At 40.7% G+C, this 22,370-nt stretch overlaps 1 protein-coding gene and 1 pseudogene across 1 annotated transcript; one reads left to right on the top strand and one right to left on the bottom strand.

The window, feature by feature from the left end:
- The first annotated feature begins 9,000 nt into the window (after positions 1 to 9,000).
- LOC127443896 (amyloid protein A-like) lies at positions 9,001 to 11,413 on the top strand. The gene is made up of 4 exons (XM_051702976.1): positions 9,001 to 9,084; positions 9,288 to 9,385; positions 9,513 to 9,651; positions 10,943 to 11,413. The coding sequence occupies exons 2-4, from the start codon at positions 9,298 to 9,300 to the stop codon at positions 11,073 to 11,075; spliced, it is 360 nt and encodes a 119-aa protein (XP_051558936.1). The 5' UTR covers positions 9,001 to 9,084; positions 9,288 to 9,297; the 3' UTR covers positions 11,076 to 11,413.
- A 7,346-nt stretch (positions 11,414 to 18,759) lies between these two features.
- On the bottom strand, positions 18,760 to 22,158 carry LOC127447147 (serum amyloid A protein-like; annotated as a pseudogene).
- Between the last annotated feature and the right edge of the window lie 212 nt (positions 22,159 to 22,370).

Raw genomic sequence — 22,370 nt, 5'->3', positions numbered from 1 at the left:
CCAAACCATGAATGCCTAAAGAGTTTGTCTATAGCTCTAATATTTTAATGTCCAAGAAATTACATAGCATAATATTTGAACTATAATGTAAATGACTTCAAATAATCAGGATGTGTAAATCATGCTTTTATTAAAGTTGATTACATCAAGACAAAAAGACAGGATAAACCTCTGAAATAATTCTGGACAATAAGGACTCATACCTGGGCCTGAACAGACTCCTCAGCTTCATACCTAAAGAAGAGCACAGAAAGACAAGACATAGAAATGGCAATTTAGTCCATTTTAAATACTACCAGAACTGCAGAAAATTTACAGGAGCATCACTTTAAGGCATTCATGTTAAATAGGCCATGCAAATGAATTTGATCTCTACACAACTGAAACAATTGTCATTTAAAGGAATAGTTCACCCAAAAATGAAAATTCTCTCATCATTTACTCACCCACATTCCATCCCAGATGTGTATGACTTTCTTTCTTCAGCAGAACACAAACTAAGATTTTTAGAAGTATTTCTCAGCTCTTTTGGTCCATACATTGCAAGTGAATGGGTCCAAAAATCACACAAGACGTTTAACCCATGTCTTCAGAAGATATGATAGGTGTGGGTGGGAAACGGATCAATATTTAAGTACATTTTTACTATAAATTCTCCTCCCTACTCAGTCAATCTCCACTTTCACTTTCACTTTCACATTCTTCTTCTTGTGTTTTTGGTGATTCACATTCTTCATGCATACACCCCATACTGGCAGGGAGAAGAATTCCTAGCAAAAAATGGACTTAAAGGGTTAATTCACCCAAAAATTTAAATCCTCTCATGATTTACTTACCTTTAAGCCATCCCAGATGTGTATGACTTTCCTTCTTTAGCAGAACTGAAGTGCAGATTTTTTTATAAGCACATTTCAGCTCTTTTTGTCCATACAATGGAAGTGTACAGGTGCCATTAGTCTCCTGGTCCAAAAGGCATATTTAGGCAGCATAAAAGTAATCCACACGACTCCAGTCAATCAATTAATGTCTTCTCAAGCAAATCGATTGATTAAATATAGCCTGCATTTAACCCAGTTTTACACCTGCTTTTGTATAATGGGAGATTTTGGAATTCAGGGAAATTAAAACCAAGATTTAATTAACTTTAATGAAAGTTAGCCAGCCTAGATTTTAACAAAAACCTGACGTAATCTAGCAATTGAAATTGATTGCAGTTATCTAATACATTGTCCTGTAAAATGTGGGGGATACAAATAAAAATCACTTTTGACTCCCTTTAGCAGTGTCAGAGGATTTGTATTTATTTAGAGAGAGAGACGGCCAATTAACTTCAAATGTCCAAACTCATATTTTCTTTCTTCCTTGGAACTCAAAATAAGATTTTAAGTGACTCTTTTCCATTAAATATAACTATTTTGTGTCAAGGTCCAATAAAGACAATAAAGCACCATAAAAGTACCAAAATGACCTAATCGACTTTTGTCACAGTTGTTTTCACAACGAATAGAGAATAACTCAAGAAGTGACATTTAGGACAAGAGGTGAAAAGTGGTTTAATGCTTTTTTTTCTTTTTTTTTTCTTCACAATTGGTACACATTATGGGTATGCATGGGGAAACTATGCTTTTTTTAACAAAATTTTCACTCATCACTACAGTATAATGATTTGTTTTTTAATTACTATTTTATCCAACTAATTCTTCTTTGCACAGTTGTCAAGCAAATATTATAAATCAGCCTTTATGTTCAGGTATCTGTGACCTTGCGTGAGGTGGTCACCTTTCCATTGAAGAGCTTTACTGAAGTGAATGATGTGCAGTTGAAGCTGTGAGTGTGTGGTGAGTGATCTCACATAAGCATTACAAAAATGTATTTTTGTTATAAATATATTTTCTACTATATTTATTTACATCTCAATTTTAGGTCTCAGTCCTTGGGGACATTGGAGGGAGGAGCTACGAGTGTGTCCGAAGAATTACCTGTATGTCTTTTTTTTTTTTTTTTTTAAGAGAAATGACCTTGCCCGTCAATTCAACCTCACAGGGTGCCACGGCAAACATTCATTTAGAAACCCACGTCTCTATGATACTTTGCGTGGTATAAAGACATTTCAACATCCTACATTTACTTAAGTAAACAAAGTTTTGGTAAATGGCGCTTACAAGTATAAGTAGTTTGTTTGTTTGTTTGTTTTTTTAGTTCTGACTGGCCTATGCTCATGTAACTTGCTTGCTTCATAGCTAAACACTTTTGTTCTCTGTGGCAAATTGAATTGTTTATGGGTTTGATGAGCTGTGCCCTTGTTGCTGCAGTAATAACCTCAACTTAAAATGAATTAATTATTTTGCTTCACAGGTAACCCGAAGCAGAACCCTTTGCTGCAAACTGTCGGTAAGAAAGAGGTGGATCTGGCCTTCAGTAAACCGTTTAGAAAATGCATGAGACAGAAATGGCAACTGTGCCTTGAGAGCCCAGCAGGAACATGAACGGAGTGCAGCACAGTCAGATTTGTAAGTTGCAAAAAATGTAATTGTTTGTAATTTATAACCATTTAGTAATTTTATTCAGTTGTAATTTTTTTTTTTTTTTTTTTTTTTTTTATTAACAATTTTCATTGATTCCATGCAGCAAATCAAATAGACACAACAGAAAATGCAGAATCAAACCACATGAAATCATAACTTTTCTCCCTGAACATTAACCCCCCACCGGAAACAAACAAGCACCCTAGTGGTCAAAAGTCAACTGACAAAGATACACAAATAGACAATAAATCAGCAGAAAATAGTTAGAAACATAAAAAAGAACATAGCAAGCATACATTCAAAAACAAAAAGGTTGCAACACACACATCCAAAACCACTAGCCTCTCTCCGCTGCCCCTCCCCAAGAGCCTTCCAAAAAGGCTAAATAGCTGCCCCATTTCCTGTTGTACAATTTCCGGTTGCCTAGCCTTCTACATGCTATCTCCTTAAATGCCGCAACCCTGCTCGTCTCCTGAAATGAGGGCGCTCCAGCCGACTTCCATCCCCTAAGGATGACCTGTCTACCGATCATAACACTGGCTAGAACCCAATTTTTTTTTTTACTCTTCCCCTATATTAATGACTGCTCCATCGCCTAAAATACAGAGTCTGGGGCAAAATGAAATTTGAGTGTCCAATACGTCACACATAAAACTCTGAACCCCCAACCAAAATTCTTGGATCTTAACACACCACCAAAAAACATGGGTTGTGTCCCCATCTTCTGACCGGCATCGCCAGCAGGTGGGTGTGTCTTTAAGACTAAGCCTATACAATCAAGAGAGGGTCCAATAGAATCGATGTAGAATCTTAAATTGTGGCGCAGCTGTAAATACCTAAAGATCTGAGACTTGGGAATCCCAAAATACTGAACCATATTTTCAAAGGTTCTCAACACTCCACACTCATATAGGTCACAGAGCATATTAACCTATCACACAATCCGCTCTGACCAGCAGAAAGGGGACTTATTAATACATAACTTTTGGTTCAGCCATATGCTCGAAGCAACATTTAAAAAAATGTCCGAATTAAACACTCTGCACACTTTTGTCCATACCGTGTGCAATTGCGAGATAACGGGGTTCAGTTGTAATTTTTAACATCTTAGAACATATGTTAACCAATCAGAATCAAGCATTATGCTTTTTGGGATTTTACCTTTCCTTTAGGGTGTAATATAGCTCTTTGTGCATGTAAAAGGTCTGCAAAGTTACAAAGCACAAAGTCCACGCAAAAGGGAGTTATTCTCTCCCACAGACAACACTGCTCAAGAACTACACAAAACGGCTGGTTTGTAGTCCAGCCATTTCTTCCGTAAAGTATCTACGTCACTATGTAACACATTTGGATAATGCCCGCCCTCAATCAAAGGTAGTTATAGCCAAGGCCATGATGAGTTGGGTTAGTGTTGTCACCATGTCAAGAAGACGCTGTTCCCTATCTGTCACTCACTCGACGTTGTGTCGATGTAGTGACACTAGGGGTCACCCTTGGAAGCCCCAAACACCTCTGATCTTTGAGAAAAGGTAAATGGGAATTGGCGAGCGGAATTTGCATGCCACTCCCCTGGACATATGGGTATAAAAGGAGCTGGCTTGCAACCACTCATTCAGATTTTTTCTTCGGAGCCGAGCGGTTGTGTTTCAGCGAGCTGAATTCCTCCGCCGATCCATTCACCTCTACAAAGCTGTTGGATTTACGGCGCATTACAGTGGTTTCTCCCCCTCTTGCACCAGTGGAGTGCAGAGAACGCCCCTGGGCGCTTCAGCAGCTAAAAGAGTATATTCTTCCTAATAAAAGAGTATATTTTCCTTCTAAAAGAGTGGCACTCATGGAGAGCGTCTTTTTAAAGATGTCTTTCCGTTTGTGTATAATTTCTGGTTGCGGTCGTTACCTCTCTGCTTCCGACGGCCACGATCGCTGTCTTATGTGCTTGGGCACTGCCCACGCAGAGACACCGTTCATGGATGGGTCATGTCCTCATTGTCTTTCCTTCTTCAGAGGGAAAGCCACCCCAGGGGCTCCCCGCCTTGGTCCTTCTACCTACGGGTATGAGGCCACGGTGGTTAGCACTGGGGGCAATTTGGGGACCTCAATGGGAGCTTCTCCGCCGGGAAACCCCCCACGGACCTCCCATTCCCCAGTACACTCATGTGCGCTGGTCGAGTTCTGGGATTAGACCGCCGGCTCGTCTCAGGGCGAGTTCGCAATCTCATTCGGGGCTCGCAAAGAGGATGAACTCTCGATCACAGCATCGGAGAGCGGGCTTGTCCAGTCTGACGCCAAGGACTAGACTGGGCGCCCACCCTGCCGAAATGAAGAAGGGGTTTTACAGCCCCTGCTTCATCGTACCAAAGAAAGGCGGTGGGTTGCGGCCAATGTTGGACCTGCAAATACTGAACCAGGCCTTGCACAGACACCCGTTCAAGATGCTGATGCAAAAACGCATTTTAGCGAGTGTCCGGCATCAAGATTGGTTCGTGGCGGTAGTTCTGAAGGACGTGTACTTCCATGTCTAGGTTTTACCTCGACACAGGCCCTTCCTGCGGTTTGCTCTTGAGGGCCAGGCGTACCAGTACAAGGTTGTGGCAGGGTGGAGGGCGGGGCCGGGTCGTGATTCTACACACCCAGCCTCTAATCATGCTGATTAGACCGAGAGGGATAAAGGCCGACTGGAGACGGCAGTGCGACAGAGAAAGAGTTACAGCCAGCTGTCCAACACCTGTGTGTGTTTGTCTTTTTGGTTCAGTGCAACGGGGTAAAAGGGAGAGGAGGAGGCGAGAACCGGCTTAACAATATAAATAATATTTTAATAATTAACTTAACCAAAAAGACAAACACACACAGGTGTCGGACAGCTGTCCGTAACACTATCTCTGTCGCACTGCCGTCTCCAGCTGGCCTTTATCCCTCTCGAGCTAATCAGCCTGATTAGGGGCCGGGTGTGTAGAATCACGACACGGCCCCGCCCTCCACCCTGCCACAAAGGTTCTCCCCATCAATCACCTCAGCCGGCTGGGGCTTCGGGTCAACTGGGAAAAGAGCAAGCTCTCCCCGATTCAGAGCATCTCTTTTCTCGGCATGAAGTTAGACTCAGTCTCTATGATGGCGCGCCTCACGAGTGAGCGCGCGCAGTCTGAAGGCGTTCAGGTGGAGAACGGCGGTCCCACTGAAACAATTTCAGAGGCTCCTGGGGCATACGGCATCCTCGGAAGCAGTCACGCCGCTTGGGTTGATGCATACGAGACGGCTTCAGCACTGGTTTCAGACTCGAGTCACGAGATGGGCATGGCGCCGCAGGGCATATCGCGTGGCCATCACGCCGATCTGCCGCCGCCTGTTCAGCCCTTGGACAGACATTGCATTTCTGCAGGCAGGGGTCCCCTTAGTGCAGGTGTCCAAGCAAGTCGTGGTTACGACAGACACCTCCAAGCGTGGCTGGGGCACCATGTGCAACGGGCGCACAGTCACTGGCTCCTGGACAGAGCCACGACTGCATTGGCATATCAACTGCCTCGAGTTGCTGGCAGTATTGCTCACCCTGCGGAGGCTTCGGCCGTTGATCCAGGACAAGTATGTGTTGGTCTGGACGGACAACACGGCGACGGTAGCATACATCAACCTCCAAAGCAGCGTGCGCTCTCGTCACATGTCGCAACTCGCCCGCCGTCTCCTCCTCTGGAGTCAGCAGCAGCTCAAGTCGTTGCGAGCCACTCACATCCCGGGTGGATGCGCTGTTGCAGCAGGTCACACTCAGGGGAGAGTGGAGACTCCACCCCGAGGTGGTCCAGCTGATTTTCACACAGCTGGCCCAGGGGGCTATGCAAGTATGCGTTCCCCCCAGTGAGCCTACTTGCACAGACACTGTGCAAGATCAGGGAGGATGAGGAGCAGGTCGTCCTAGTAGCACCTTACTGGCCCACCCAGACTTGGTTCTTGAACCTCACGCTCCTCGAGACAGCCCCCCCCCAGGTGAATTCCCCTGAGGAAGGACCTTCTTTCTCAGGGACAGGGCACCATCTGGTACCCACGACCAGACCTTGGTCTGGCCCTTGGATGGGACGTGGAAGACCTAAGTGGCCTACTGCCCGCGGTGGTAGACACGATCACTCAGGCTAGGGCTCCCTCTATGAGGCACCTGTATGCCTTGAAGTGGCGTCTGTTCGCTAAGTGGTGTTCTTCCCGATGCGAAAACCACCAGAGATGCGCAGTCGGGTCAGTGCTTTCCTTCCTGCAGGAGAGGCTGGAGAGGCAGCTGTCCCCCTCCACATTGAAGGTGTACGTGGCCGCTATAGCGGCGCACCACGATGCAGTTGACTGTAAGTATTTAGGGAAGCACGACCTGGTCATCATGTTCCTTAGAGGTGCGAGGAGGCTGAATCCTCCCAGACTGCGTCTCGTCCCCTCGTGGGACTTCTCCATGGTCCTTCGGGGCCTATGGGTTGCTCCATTTGAGCCCCTGGAGTCAGTTGAGCTAAAGGCACTCTCCTTGAAGACTGCTCTCCTGACTGAGCTCACTTCCATCAAGAGGGAAGGGGACCTGCAGGCAGTCTCTGTCGGCGACACGTGCCTGGAGTTCAGTCCAGGATACTCTCATGTGGTACTAAGACCCCGACCGAGCTATGTGCCCAAGGTTCCAACGACCCCATTTTGGGATTAGGTGGTGAACCTGCAAGCGCTGCCCCAGGAGGAGGCAGACCCAGCCTTGTCGTTGCTGTGTCCGGTGCATGCTTTGCGCATCTATTTGGATCGCATGCAGAGCTTTAGACGTTCTGAGCAGCACTTTGTCTTCTTTGGAGGACAGCGGAAAGGGAGCGCTGTCTCCAAACAGAGGATCACCCACTGGATCATTGATGCCATCGCTTTGGCATATCACGCCCAGGACGTGACGCCCCCCCTTTGGGCCACAAGCACACTCTACTAGGAGTATGGCGGCCTCCTGGGCTCTGACCAATGTTGCCTCTTTAGCAGACATCTGCAGAGCAGCGGGCTGGGCAACACCCAATATTTTCGCGAGGTTTTACAATCTGCGGGTTAAGCCGGTCTCATTCCGTGTGCTGTCAGGTATGAGCAGGTAAGTTTCGGGACAGCTGGCCGGGTGTACCGCTTGCATATAGCGCCTTTCCCCTCCTGGAGGCGAAGACTTCCTCCTTAGCCCTGTGGCAGGCGAGTTTGCGGAGAAACTCGTTGCCGGCCCAGTATGTGTGCTAATTTGGCCCTGTACTGGGGTAGGTGCTCCACATTTGCTGGTTACCCATTTGTAACCCCATGTGAGCCCATCTTCCGTGAGACGGTTCCCCCTTGGGCAGAGGCCCCTCTCCCCCCGGTTGCCGTGTTTGTAGAGCTCCTCCCCCCATGGGTAGGACTTACCACGGAAACTTCTCCACATGAGACACTGCCGGTAAGACTCGGTAAGACCATGTGACGTATTTCCACACAATTCCTCCCCCTCGGGCAGGGTTTGGTCTCCGCGGTGTCTTCCCCTTGGGAGTGACACCCCCCTGACGCGGACACTATATGACCCCCAGCTGAACGATTTTTCCTTTTGGGAAGAAGAAAGAGAAGAGGCCGCAGCTGGGGCAGCCGGTCCCAGTAAGAGCATTGGGGGAGGTTACATGACGGCCGGGTGCGCTGGCTGCGAGGCACACAATGGTATGCCTGTCTCACACCGCCAGTTCACGTAACACAGTTCAGCTAGTTGTGCCTTTTGTATAGGGACCTCTAGTGTCACTAAATCGACACAACGTCGAGTGAGTGACAGATAGGGAATGTCCTGGTTACTTTCGTAACCTCCGTTCCCTGATGGAGGGAACGAGACGTTGTGTCCCTCCTGCCACAACACTCAACTACCCGCTGAAATGGCTGGGACCTTGTCTTGGCTCCTCAGCACAAAACCTGAATGAGTGGTTGCAAGCCAGCTCCTTTCATACCGTATGTCCAGGGGAGTGGCATGCAAATCCCATTCGCCAATTCCCATTGGCCTTTTCTCAAAGATCAGAGGTGTTTGGGGCTCCCAAGGGTGACCCTTAGTGTCACTACATCGAAACAATGTCTCGTTCCCTCCATCAGGGAACGGAGGTTACGAAAGTAACCAGGACGTTTTCTTCACTGCAAAAGCAAAACCTCTTTGTTTGGACTTCTAAAAGCAGATGAATTGAAGAATAAGTGGTTAATTTATTTTTACCACTATTCCTCAGCAGTACAACCAGTGCCAGGTTTTCAAGATGGTTACTCCTGAAAGATGATGCAGTTCCCACTTTGTTGGGACAATCTGGCAATTCAGGTTCACAACCTGTATGTATGCTTGTTTATTTGTGGATGTGCTGTTAGTGTTGGTTACAAATGCAGGCATCTGGAGTTTCTATAGTTGCGCAATATAGGATTAGCCCACTTTTAGAACCAAAATAATACATTTCCCAAATGAAGCTTGGTATAACTGGGAAAATCCAAGTTCGGCTCAATCCAAAGTGTATATAATATCCTGCAGAAACACCAGCAACTGCATTCAGCTTTGTGAAGATCTGACTTGACTGGGGTCAGCTAAAAAATAAAAGAGGTAGGAGACTGCACAAAAAGCTCTTTAACATGTTTTTGCAAGCATTTTGTGTCTTAGATTATTTGCGAAGTGTCCTATATATTTTAATATCTAGTTGCACTCTTATGTTTCTGAGTGCAGAGATAATATTTTATCTATAGATTGTGAGCTTTTAACATTTATGGTGAGGTAAATATTGAACTACGGATTGTCCATATGTTCAGTTTTGCAATCATGAAGCTTATCCTTGCTGTGCTGGTGTTGGTTATGGTGGTTGGGGCCCAGGCGCAATGGTACCGCTTCCCAGTAGAAGCCATTCAAGGTCACTTCTTGTTTGATTTTTATGACAATTTACAACTTTGAACAACTTTTCCAAAATGTATTAATGTGTAGACACTGAGACAAAATCTTTGGGATATATTAACCACTGTTTTCATTGTTTCCTGTAGGTGCACGGGACATGTGGCGTGCTTACCAAGACATGAAGGATGCCAACTATATAGGTGCAGACAAGTATTTCCATGCACGTGGGAACTATGATGCTGCACAAAGGGGTCCTGGAGGCAAATGGGCAGCCGAAGTGATCAGGTATGTGATTTTATTGAACCACATTCCTAAAAATAAAGGTTCCAGTTAAAACCACAGGAAAACCCTAGGGGAAACTTTTGTTCTCTACATCTTTTTAAAACCATCTAAGTACTGGTGCTCTACAGAACCCAATACACTGATCTTAAAGGGATAGTTCACCCAAAAATGAAAATTCTCTCATCATTTACTCGCCTTCATGCCATCCCAGATGTGTACGATTTTATTTTCTTCTGCAGAACACAAATGAAGATTTTTAGATATCTCAGCTCTGTAGGTCCATACAAAACAAGTGAATGGTGACCAGATTTCAGAAGGTCCAAAAAGCACATAATGGAAGCATAAAAGTAATCCATAAAACTGTAGTCGTTAAATCCATGTCTTCAGAAGCGATATGATAGGTGTGGGTGAGAAACAGATCAATATTTAAGTCCTTTTTACTACCAATCTCCAACGTTGACCAGCACTGACCAGTAGGTGGCTGAATGTGGAAGTGAAAGTGTAGATTTATAGTAAAATAAAAGACTTAAATATCCACACCTATCATATCACTTCAAAAGATATGGATTTAACCACTGGAATTTTTTGGATTACTTTCATTTTGTCTTTTGGACCTTCAAAGGTCAGGTCACCATTCACTTGCATTGTGAGGACCTACAGCGCTGGAAAATTCTTTTAAAAATCTTTGTTTGTGTTATACAGAAGAAATAAAGTAATACACATCTGGGATGGCATGAGGGTGAGTAAATGATGAGATAATTTGTATTTTTTTGGTGAACTATCCCTTTAAGAACCTATGCTGTATAACAGCAAAGACTTTTGCCATCTCTAAAGAACGATTTAGCCAACTCAAGAACCCAATACAGTAAAAAAAAATTAAAAAAAATTGTTTTTTGTTTTTTTTGACAAGAAAATGGTTCTTTGCTGAACAGGTATGCAAAGAACCATTAAAGAACCACTGTTTCTTATATACTGTATAAAGGTGCATGTGACATGTTGTTGTTGTTGTTGTTGTTGTTGTTGCTGAACTAATAACGATCACACACTTATAGACAGATTGTCGAGTGATTAGAATAAATTATCAAATAAATCTCATTCTGAGGAGGCACTGCTCCAAAAAAGTTTCACCACTTTCCTCATTTTGTTTTTCGAGTGACTGAAGCATCAGAAACTAAACTGTTCACGTTACAAACCACATTAATCTAGACACCCAAAAGAGCACAAGAGCAAAATACAGTGAATATTTCAAGCATAGGCCTTTATGAAAGATGAACTTTTGTTCTGATGTGTGCAGTGATGGAAGGGAGTGGGCTCAACGTCTTGCCGGCCATGGACATGAAGACTCTGAAGCAGACCAGAGGGCCAATATCCACGGGCGAAACGGTGGAGACCCCAGTGTCTTCAAACCTCCAGGATTCGAGCCTTAAAACTAAGCTGAAAAGATGACCATCAACGCAAGAGAAAACATTTTACTCTAAAATTACTCTGCAACTGCTTGCTTAAATTCTGCATATGCAGTATGAAAGCAGTTTTTACATTTCGACTACTACCTATAGTTGATAAACAACAAAGAAATATGAACAAGTAATGTATTATTTACCATAATTCTTGTTTAAGTATCTTGGTCCTATTACATTGCTTTGATTTCACTTTAATGGAGTAACAGGAAAGGTTAAGTCTTGTATGTATCCAAAATATTGCAGTGATTTCAACTGATTGCTTGCATTGCTTTTCTCCAAAAAAATAAATTAGCCAAAGACAGCAATTGTATCGTTTGTGCAAGGTTATTTGTTTTAATCATTGGTGGAAAAAAAGCTAAATATATACCTGAAATAGAATAGAATTTGACAAAAAATGTATTAGATTAGAATTACTGAGTGTACCTTTAAGTGTTATAATTAAAGGTGCACTCAGTAACTTTTGTCTTTGTGTTGTCTTAGATTTACACTGACACCTAGTGGCTTGGATGCATCATAATTTAAAATGAATAGTTTTCAGTTTCAGATGCCATTGTAGAAATTTAGTATTCCCAGTTAGCCATGATTAATTTAATCAATTGTCAAATAATGGTTACTGAAGTTAAGAAGTATTCAGCTGGTCATGTGATTCCATGTATAATAAAACAGCTTTGATATGACTGGAGTCTTCGTTTGAATGTGATAGGTCATGATTTCCTACATATTGCAAAATTACAATTAGAGTCTTTAGGAGTTAAACTTTTTAATGAGGAAAAAATGACTTAAGGTGTAAGGGAAAAACTTAAGGTGTTTTATGCAAAATTCCTGGGGGTCTTACTGGGGAAATGGGATGAACTTCTGCCGGAAGTCGTTCTGTAGCATTTGCTAATGTAGGCAGCAGTCATTTAGACCCCATTTACAGCTGGCATTAGGATGTGATTCGGATGATCCGATGACAAGTGATCAGCACTATATACTGTACGGGTGTAAATGGGGTGCAAAACCTTTTGTGATCGAATCCAAAAAACACATTTGAAATGCTGTAAACACCATCAGGGATGCAGCAAAGTGCCACTCCTTATCTGTCAATCAACCGCTGCGCTAAATCAAGAGTTTAAAATGTTATAAAAGGAAATAACTGTCCAATCTGGAAAAAATTAAAAAAGAGCTTAGATATACATTTACGAGATCTTTATGGATCTTCTTCAGTGTGTCTTCGTGTGCACTTACAGTAGATGAAATTTCAGCTGTACCTGGTGCACCATTTTTCCAAGCTTCTTTGTCTTTTGTGACATTTTTCTGGTTTATTAATTTATGATGTAGTGATGCTATATGTCACAAGTGCTCACAGGAGATGCATTTGTGCGGCCAACAACGATGTGTCTCGTCTGACCACATGTGATTGGATCATCCAAGATACATCTTAATAGTGTGATGATGTACATCAATTACCAAAACCTGTTGTTCTTCATGAAGCTCTAAATTGTTCTAGATGGCACTGTGTTACAGCAAATGTTACAAATGGTTTGAGAAACAGACGTACCAGACCATGTAATGTGCCATCAGTCAATAAACAGAGACATGTTGAGATGTGAGTCAAAAAGTGAGTCATTTTATTTTGAATCGTTGAACAAAACAAATACCAGCTATAAACAAGTTCTTAGTGAGTATTATATTATGCTTTGCTCAAGTCGTTTCGGCTAGAACATGTTATGATGTCCTTACAGAGCTCAGGAATAACGTGCGGTTCGTAGCTCGTAGGCCAATTCTTTAAATCATCCTCCCAAACCTCTATTAAAAATGGAACGGCTATCCGTATATTGTCTTTATTAAGCCTCATCAGACTGTGCTCACATATCTAGTATGAATGAATGATCAACACCGCAACCAAACAATTAATGAACGTACTACATGCAACTACAACTGTGTTTACTTCTTAGCGGAAGTACCTCCCACATTTCGCGCAAATCATCACGGGGTGTAGGAATAAGGTGGATACGAGCCAGGAAATTACGTTTTTTTTTTTTTTTTTTTTTTTGTTTAGCATAATACGAGGTAAAGAATCACAATTATGATACTAGTTTTGTCGGATTTTGCATCCGTTTTCCCAGTAAGACCCCCAGGAAAAAGGTGGATAGATAATGAGCATACATGTTCTCAATTGATTGACAGGTGATGTCTGTATCTAAAAGGTGATTGGCTCTTTTAACTGTAAGGTGGGACTTCCTTTCTACATCCGTTGACCATTGTGTGGCGAGAGCTCTTTGGTTGGGCGTTCCAATTTCTTCCATTTCATCCATTTTGAATAGAAGTGGCCTGTCTCTGCTAAATAAATAGTCTATAATAATCTAGTCCTGATAAGGTCTATTAAACACTCAATACTAAAACTGATGCCACCCATCTGAATTCTAGTGAGAGTTCTAGTTTAAATCGCTATGGAGGACAGCCCAGACATTATAAACAGCACTGAGATGGAACAGAGCACCACTGTGCTATGCACCAAAATAAATGTTTTTTACAATTTTAAAGTAGTAACAGACAAAAATGATATTGTTTCCTATTAATTATCTCATTCTTATTACAACAGTGGTGGTTTTGTAAAGGTTCTAAATGTGTTCTAAATATGTTTTTTTTTCTCTCTCCATAAATACTATAATTTATAGTATTATTATTATTATTATTAGAAATACTAGCTTGACCTAACCATGGAAATGAGGATCCATTCAGAGGTCTTACCTGTGCTTATATGATATTGCACTGTAAATATAAGGGCAAGTACATAAAGGGCTTTGAAGTCTGGACCTCCAAGATTTAAGGTCAAATTATGAACAAGGTTTCCTTCTGTGTAATACATGTTCTGTTTGAATGATGTTTGAAATTAGGAACTGGATAATAAATCTGATGGACTCCTATAAATAAATAGGCTCATCAACTTTTAAAAAGGGGAGAGAAAATTTCCTGTATCTTTTGTTGTTGACATCAACAAAAATAATGTAACTTGATACATGCATTTATGAACAAAACTATGCAAGATAAAAGAAAATGTGACCCAGGATACAGTAAATACAGGTTATGTTTTTTGCTATGGTGGGTCGCAACTTGATGTCCAATGTAAAATATGGGTCCTGTAGCAAAACTAGTTGAGAACCACTGATTTAAAGTTAATAAAGCCATCTTACACAACAGAGATGCATAAAAGTGTATATTTAACCATTAAACAAATACCTTTAGTGACCTGGGACCTCATTCAACCCCCTGTACCTCATCCATTTTTTAGAGTTTTACCCACACCTCTTTTGTATGCCTCCGTCTCTCTTATAGTGTAACAAACACTAAAATGGTTATTTCATATCTATATAAGTTTACTATCAAAGGATTTGTATTTCTTTGCTTATTACAAGAGAAATAAGTACTATATTCATACCAATAAATACTATATCATGTTGATTTTCTGTGCAACAATGGTGAATTATCAGTATCCCATATGCATGTACACATACGTATTATACGTGATATTTGTTGTTAATCGTGGTAGCGCTGTTGTTGCATTGATTGACTTGATTTACATTTGACATTGCTATTTGATGAAGAAACAACATTGAAGTAAACTATAGCAAGTGTAACACATGAACAGTATGATATGATTATTGTCATTTAGGTGAACTACTGAAATTATGTAAGTTGTTCATCTATTATTTAGACTCAACAAGTGCCTGAGAAAATACTTACACTGGTGGCCAAAAGTTTGGAATAATGTACAGATTTTGCTCTTATGGAAAGAAATTAGTACTTTTATTCACCAAAGTGGCATTCAACTGATCACAATGTAGAGTCAGGACATTAATAATGTGAAAAATTACTATTACAATTTGAAAAAAGTGTTCAGAACTTCTTAAACTACAATGATCCCTCATAAAAAAAAATCCTCCAAGTGCAGCAATGACAGCTTTGTAGATCCTTGGCTTTCTAGCTGTTAGTTGTCCAGACACTCAAGTGACATTTCACCCCACACTTCCTGTAGCACTTGCCATAGATGTGGCTGTCTTGTCGGGCACTTCTCACACACTTTACAGTCTAGCTGATCCCACAAAATCTCAATGGGGTTAAGATCCATAACACTCTTTTCCAATTATCTGTTGTCCAGTGTCTGTTTCTTTGCCCAATCTAACCTTTTCTTTTTGTATTTCTGTTTCAAAAGTGGCTTTTTCTTTGCAGTTCTTCCCATAAGGCCTGCACCGCTGAGTCTTCTCTTTACTGTTGTACATGAAACTGGTGTTGAGCGGGTAGAATTCAATGACGCTGTCAGCTGAGGACATGTGAGGCATCTATTTCTCAAACTAGAGACTCTGATGTACTTATCGTCTTGTTTAGTTGTACATCTGGCCTTCCACATCTCTTTCTGTCCTTGTTAGAGCCAGTTGTCCTTTGTCTTTGAAGACTGTAGTGTACACCTTTGTATGAAATCTTCAGTTTTTTGGCAATTTCAAGCATTGTATAGCCTTCATTCCTCAAAACAATGATTGACTGATGAGTTTCTAGTGAAAGCTGTTTCTTTTTTGCCATTTTTGACCTAATATTGACTTTAAGACATGCCAGTCTATTGCATACTGTGGCAACTCAAAAACAAACACAAAGACAATGATAAGTTTCATTTAATGAACCAAATAGCTTTCAACCGTGTTTGATATAATGGCAAGTGATTTTCTAGTATCATATTAGCAATTTAGCTTGATTACTCAAGGATAAGTTGTTGGAGTGATGGCTGCTGGAAATGAGGCCTGTCTGGATTTGATCAAAAATGACTTTTTTCAAATAGTGATGGTGCTGTTTTTTACATCAGTAATGTCCTGACTGTACATTGTGATCAGTTGAATGCCACTTTGGTGAATTAAAGTACTCAGTACCAAAACTGATGAAATCGCTTCTGTAGACATCGCTTCTGATTTAACCACTGGAGTCTTATAGATTACTATTATGATGCCTTTATTTGCATTTTAGAGCTTCAAAGTTCTGGTCACCATTCTCTTGCATTGTATGGACATACAGAGCTGAAATATTCTTCTAATAAAGTCATACACATCTGAGATGGCACACGTGAGTAAATGATGAGAGCATTTTCTTTTTTGGGTGAAATAATGCTTTAATGGCTTTTCATCAAATAGTTAAACAACCTATAAAACACAAAACAATTAATTGAAAGAAAAATGGAAAAGGCAACATAATTCCAAACTACCTAACTGAGGACCACTACTGCCAAGAGTAGATATGTGTATTAAAATGTTGCCTAAATAGGCCTATATCATGAAACATTAGATTTTTTGATAACAAGCACTGAGAACTAAAATATTTTGGTGTATTTTTGGTGTAACACATGTTCTTTCCTAAGATAAATGTTTGGTGCAAGTGAGTTTGTGTCAACCAAACTGAAGGCAAATTTGTTTCATTTCCAATTTCTGCTGTGAACACAACATCTCAAGAGATCACAGTCTAATTCACAAATTCTTGAAAACATAGGCTATTCAGTAGTAATGCCAGGAGATGATGCAAGAAGCACAAGTATTGCAATGTTAGTTCATCCATCCCTCCATCCGTTTTCTGTACCCGCTTAGGGTCACAGGGGTGCTGGAGCTTATCACAGCTACTTTGGGGGCGAAAATGTTATTTCAGTAAAGGTTATTAAAGGATTTGCCTACTGCAAGAAGAACTTTATATCTACTGGTCATCATTGATCCATATAACTTCAGGGTTGGGCTGTAACCAGATAAATGTAACTGTATTCAGCCCCTGTTGTGTTTTCAAGAGCAGCTGCAGCGTGTGAGCAGTGTTGCCAGAGTTTCATGCCAAATCGGCATGGACCGCACTCACCAAAAGGTTTGATGTTAGATACTAGATGATGAAAATAAAATGTCTTATTCATATATAATGATTCCGTGATTTTAATATCTGGCAACCGCAGAGGAATGTTGTCTGAATCAGCATGCTATCAGCTGCATGTGCACCACAATCAACACAGCCACATTTCCATATTACCGGTACGTTTGAGCGCGTTACATTGTTTCCCGCGATTGTAATTGCTGTGTAAATACATTTATTGACCATCTCATACAAAGTCATTCACAATTGACAGTTAAAATCAAAAGGAGTAAAATATTTAAAGATTTGCTGAAAATATTTAAATGTCAGTAAATGAAGAAAAATAAAATACAAAGAATAAATGGGCCGAAATATTGAAGCAAGCCTAGTTAAAATCATTAAAATAGGTATTGTTGTCACATGACCTCACATGTTGCATGTTTAATTTATGCAATGGCTTCTCGAAAATATGGTTATTTCACGGTGTAAATTTTTTTTTATTTTATTTTTTGGTTCCTGGGTATTAAGTGTTATTTTCTAATTGCTTATGCCTCAAAAGTATAGAAAATGGCTATTATTCCCCACAAACTTTGCTTTTGTTACCAGGACAGTGATATTTTGAAATGTACTTATTTTCCAGAACATTCCAGATAGATTCAGTGCTGAGTACACTTGGAGTAACTTCTAGAACTTTCTAGAACTTTCCAGTAATATAAATAGTAGTATAAATACAGGGGCCTTAAGCCCACCAGTTCAGTTTAGTTCCAGATGCCTAAGTGGATACATATCAAGACTTTGCTGGATGCCTTGAAGTATGATAAGTACGGCTGGGAGGTCAAAGGAGACTTCAAAATGGAGGCATTCCTGATGGGTCTCCAATGCGGTTTTACCAAGTTTCCCTGCTATCTTTGCCTTTGGGACAGCAGGGACACAAACGCGCACTACCACAGGCGAGACTGGCCACAGCGGACCAAGTTCTCTGTGCGGAGGAACAACGTCAAGTGGGAGCCACTGTTGGACCCCCGGAAGTTGCTGATGTTACCACTGCACATCAAATTGGGCCTTATTAATCAATTTGTCTGAGCTCTAGATAAGGAGTAGGCAGCCTTCAAGTACCTTCAAGACTTCTTCCCTAAGCTGTCTGAGGCAAAGGTCAAAGCCGGTGTCTTTGTCGGATCACAGATAAAGAAGATCCTGGAGTGCAATGAATTCCCCAAGAAGCTCACTGGTAAGGAGAAAGTGGCTTGGAACAGCTTTGTCGCAGTGGTTCGGGGCTTCCTGGCCAATCACAAGGCCGAAAACTATGTGGAGCTGGTTGAGACTCTGGTGAAGAACTACGGCACAATAGGCTGTAAGATGTCCCTCAAAGTCCATATCCTTGATGCTCATTTTGATAAATTCAAGGAGAACATGGGAGCGTACTCGGAGGAGCAAGGCGAGCACTTCCATCAGGATATACTGGACTTTGAATGCCGCTACCAAGAACAGTATAACGAGAACATGATGGGAGACTACATTTGGGGGCTGATTCGTGAAACTGATTTACAGAATAATCGTAAATCTCGAAAAACGACTCACTTCTAAATATTTTGTAGTCATTTTTGTTATATAAATACATGTTAATTTGGATTCATATGTTGTTTTTTTCTGACTTTATGTGAAAAAATTTGCCGTTTTCTCATTGGAAATAGGTAAATTTCTAAATATCACTGTCCTGGTCATAAAAGCAAAGTTTGTGAGGAATAATAGCCATTTTCTATACTTTTGAGGCATAAGCAATTAGAAAATAACACTTAATACCCAGGAACAAAAATTGCGTTACATAGTGTTTTCATTGCATATCCAATTTTGTATCGAAATGTATTAATCTTTGTCAGTCCAATCAAATAATGGGTTGAGAAGATATATATGTGTGAAAAATATATATATATTAAAAACATTAAAAATGCCATAATGAACATTCACAAACAACCCTGCTTGGTAGCTTGGGTCTTTGAAGTGCATGTAGCATTTTTCCTTTATGTTGGAAGGTGGATGAGATATTGTAGTTGACCACAAACTGCTTCTGTTTGCCTTAAAGAAAAACATTAGTGTCCAACTCCACATCTAATTTAAAGAAACATCTCAAGGTAGTGCTAAGTTCATAAAATTAGCTGACAAATAGCTAGCTAGCTAGATTCGCTCAGATGTTAATAGTGGAGATGTAGCATTTCAGATAATAATGACATATCACACATAATTCCTCCAGTTGTGCCTTGCCTTTATAGATATGTATTCTTAAAGTATTCTAAAACTATTCTGAATACGTTACTTTTGTTATGTGATGTACTGGAATACATTACTGAATACATTTAAGAGAGAGTCTTCAAGGATTCCGCCCAACCCTGTCTAACTTGTGCATTCCACATCATGTGATGTAGGCCTATACAGTAGGATACACAACTGGCTCTTGATAATTTCAGATAAGTAACAGACCCTGTATAATGATGTATTTATTGTATTTCTTTTAACAAGAAGACATAAGTAAAAACAGACATACAATACTGAATTGCATTGCTTAGACATTCACTAAAACCTTAAATTTTTTCTGAATAGCATGTCAGAAATGCAATGCAAGCAATCAAACAATCAGTGCAATATCTAGAAACAAGACCAAAAGATAAAATTGTGATGTTATTCATGTGGAACTCTATTGGTAGTCAAAATGTAATTATATCATTTTATATCTGTAATGCAAAATGTAAAAAATAAATGTGACTTTTTTTTTTTCTTCTTTGATCCTAGAAGCACTAATGGTTGCCTTTTCAGCTTAGTACTTTGGCTACCCACCTGCCTCCCTCCCCTTTGCGCAGCCTCATAGTTCCCACATGCATGGAAGTGCTTGTCTGAGTTCTTCCAGTTGGCCTTCCTCATGTCACTGTAAGCACGCCACATGTCCTTAGCACCTACACGAAACAGTGAAAACAGTGCTTAATAAATGTCATAGATTGACCTAAATGAGTACACATGATTGCATGTCTCATGTTAAACAATTCACAATAGAATATTGTGATATCAAGCAACAGGAAATGACCTCATGTGGCTTGTCCTGGGAAGCGGTACCATTGCGCCTGGGCCTCGACCACCATATCCAACACCACAGCAAGGATGAGCTTCATGATTGCAGAACTGAACATAAAAATATGGACAATCCTTAATCTCAGTTCAGTAATTAGGTCATTTAGCAAAAAATATTATTCAAACTGTACACTTTTTATTGGGCCAATCTCTGAGTGAAGCACCTTGTTCAAACCTCTCCTTGTGGGTATCGAACCAGCAACCTTCCATTTACCATACAAGTTCAATATTAACCACACCACAAATAGAAAAAGTTTAAAATCTCTAAAGATTAAATATGACCCCTGCACAGAGATAAGAGGGCAAACTCAACATTTGTGATACATGTTCCCTCTAGCACAGTAAGAATGAGCTTAGTCTAGTCAGTCTCTTACCCCTTGTGTTTGCTCAGTTCTCTTAAGTTACAGTAGGTCTTCACAAAGCTAGAGACATTATATAGACATTGGGTTAGGCTGGACATGGATTTTCTCAGTTGTGACATGACAGATTGCATGTGTAAAATGTAATAATTGGATCCAAAAAGTGGGCTTGTCTTTGTTACGTAACAATTTCTGGGTAGACCAGAAATAACACCATTTGAAACATTGTTTATATTTTTGATTTGTGCTCAAATGGCTCCAAAAGAAAGCCTTAAGTGTTTTATAAGTATTTTCTTTTGAATAGTTTACAAATCAAATGGTGCATATTTATCATTTGTTTTACATATTGACAAGTTCTGAACTTCTCAACCCCCAAGCTTAATGAAATTAATTATTTTAAAAAACAACCTCATAATAGATGTATAATGGCATACGTTTTTATGGTATAAAACCCTAGCATTTTTTAATGTAATAAAATATACAATACAAATGGCTCAATATACATTTGTGGGTGAGAGACAGATCAATGTTTAAGTCCTTTTTTTCATATACATTCTCCTCCCTTCCCAGTAGGTGGCGCTTCAAAGAATTTGAAAGTGAAAATAGAGATTTATAGTAAAAAAGGACTTAAATATTTATCTGTTTCTTACCCACACTTATCATATGGGTTGAACCACTAGAGTCATATGGATTACTTGTATGCTGCCTTTATGTGGTTGTGGAGCTTCAAAATTTAGGACACCATTCACTGGCATTGTATGGACCTTCAGAGCTGAAATATTCTTCTAAAAATCTTAGTTTGTGTTCAGCAGAAGAAAGAAAGTCATACTGGTATGGTTTGAGGGTATTTCATTTTTGGTGAACTATCCCTTTAAGGCTCATCTGAATTTTGCCAAAACACATTTTGATGATCCTCAAACCTTTTGGAACAATGTTCTGTGAACTGGTGAGTAGAAAGTGGAACTGTTTTGACAGTTTGACAAAAATCAAGTTCTTGCAAATAGATTAAATAACATTTGAAAATACTCTAAATCAAATTACAGTTACTTTTATGGATTACATGATTTCAAACTGCAAACCGCCGTCTGTGGGGGGAGGAGGGGCTCACTGCCTGGAGCGATGGTGCCACTGCCAGAGGCGGAGGAATACCCTACCGGCCGCCAAAACGCGGAGGGGCGTTCCATCCACCAGGGGTCGGAGGACTGGCTCTGGTCTGCCCGGGGAGGAGCGGCTGTCATCCGCCAGAGGGTGGAGGAGTAATTGAGGACCAGGCGACGCCGTGTCTGGGAAACCGGCAAGCAAGTTTCTCTCTCTCTCTCTCTCTCTCTCTCTCTCTCTCTCTCTCTCTCTCTCTCTGTGATTTAATCTGTAATTTGTGTTTACTAAGGTTGCCTTTGTTTTCAGTTATATTTCGTTTGAAGATTTGAAACATTTTAGTATGAAATAAACTAAAAAATAGAAGAAATTAGGATAGGGACAAATACTTTTTCAAAGCACTGTATATAATATTTATATAATTTTAAAGTTCTAAAATGAATGCCTGAAATTCTAAATCCACTAAAAATAAACAACCTAAACACCCTAAATCGTAAAAACAAACAAACATTGGCTGTCATCTGCTGTTTAAGCCAGTAAATGGACATTCAACCTTGTGTTTTAAATCCATGCAGATATTTTCAGTTCCCTATCTGTCACTCACTTGACGTTGTGTCGATGTAGTGATACTAGGGGTTGCCCTTGGGAACCCCGAACACCTCTGATCTTTGAGAAAAGGCCAATGGGAATTGGCGAGTGGAATTTGCATGCCACTTCCTCGGACATACGGGTATAAAACGAGCTGGCTCGCAACCACTCATTCAGATTTTCTCTTCGGAGCCGAGCAGTTGTATTCAGTGAGCTGAATTATTACTCCATTCACCTCGAAAGCTGTTGGATT

Source organism: Myxocyprinus asiaticus, chromosome 1 (assembly GCF_019703515.2).
Source record: "Myxocyprinus asiaticus isolate MX2 ecotype Aquarium Trade chromosome 1, UBuf_Myxa_2, whole genome shotgun sequence".
NCBI classification, from domain to species: domain Eukaryota; kingdom Metazoa; phylum Chordata; class Actinopteri; order Cypriniformes; family Catostomidae; genus Myxocyprinus; species Myxocyprinus asiaticus.
The sequence above is the reverse complement of the archived record's forward strand: the minus strand, read 5'-3'. Positions and strand labels throughout refer to the sequence as shown.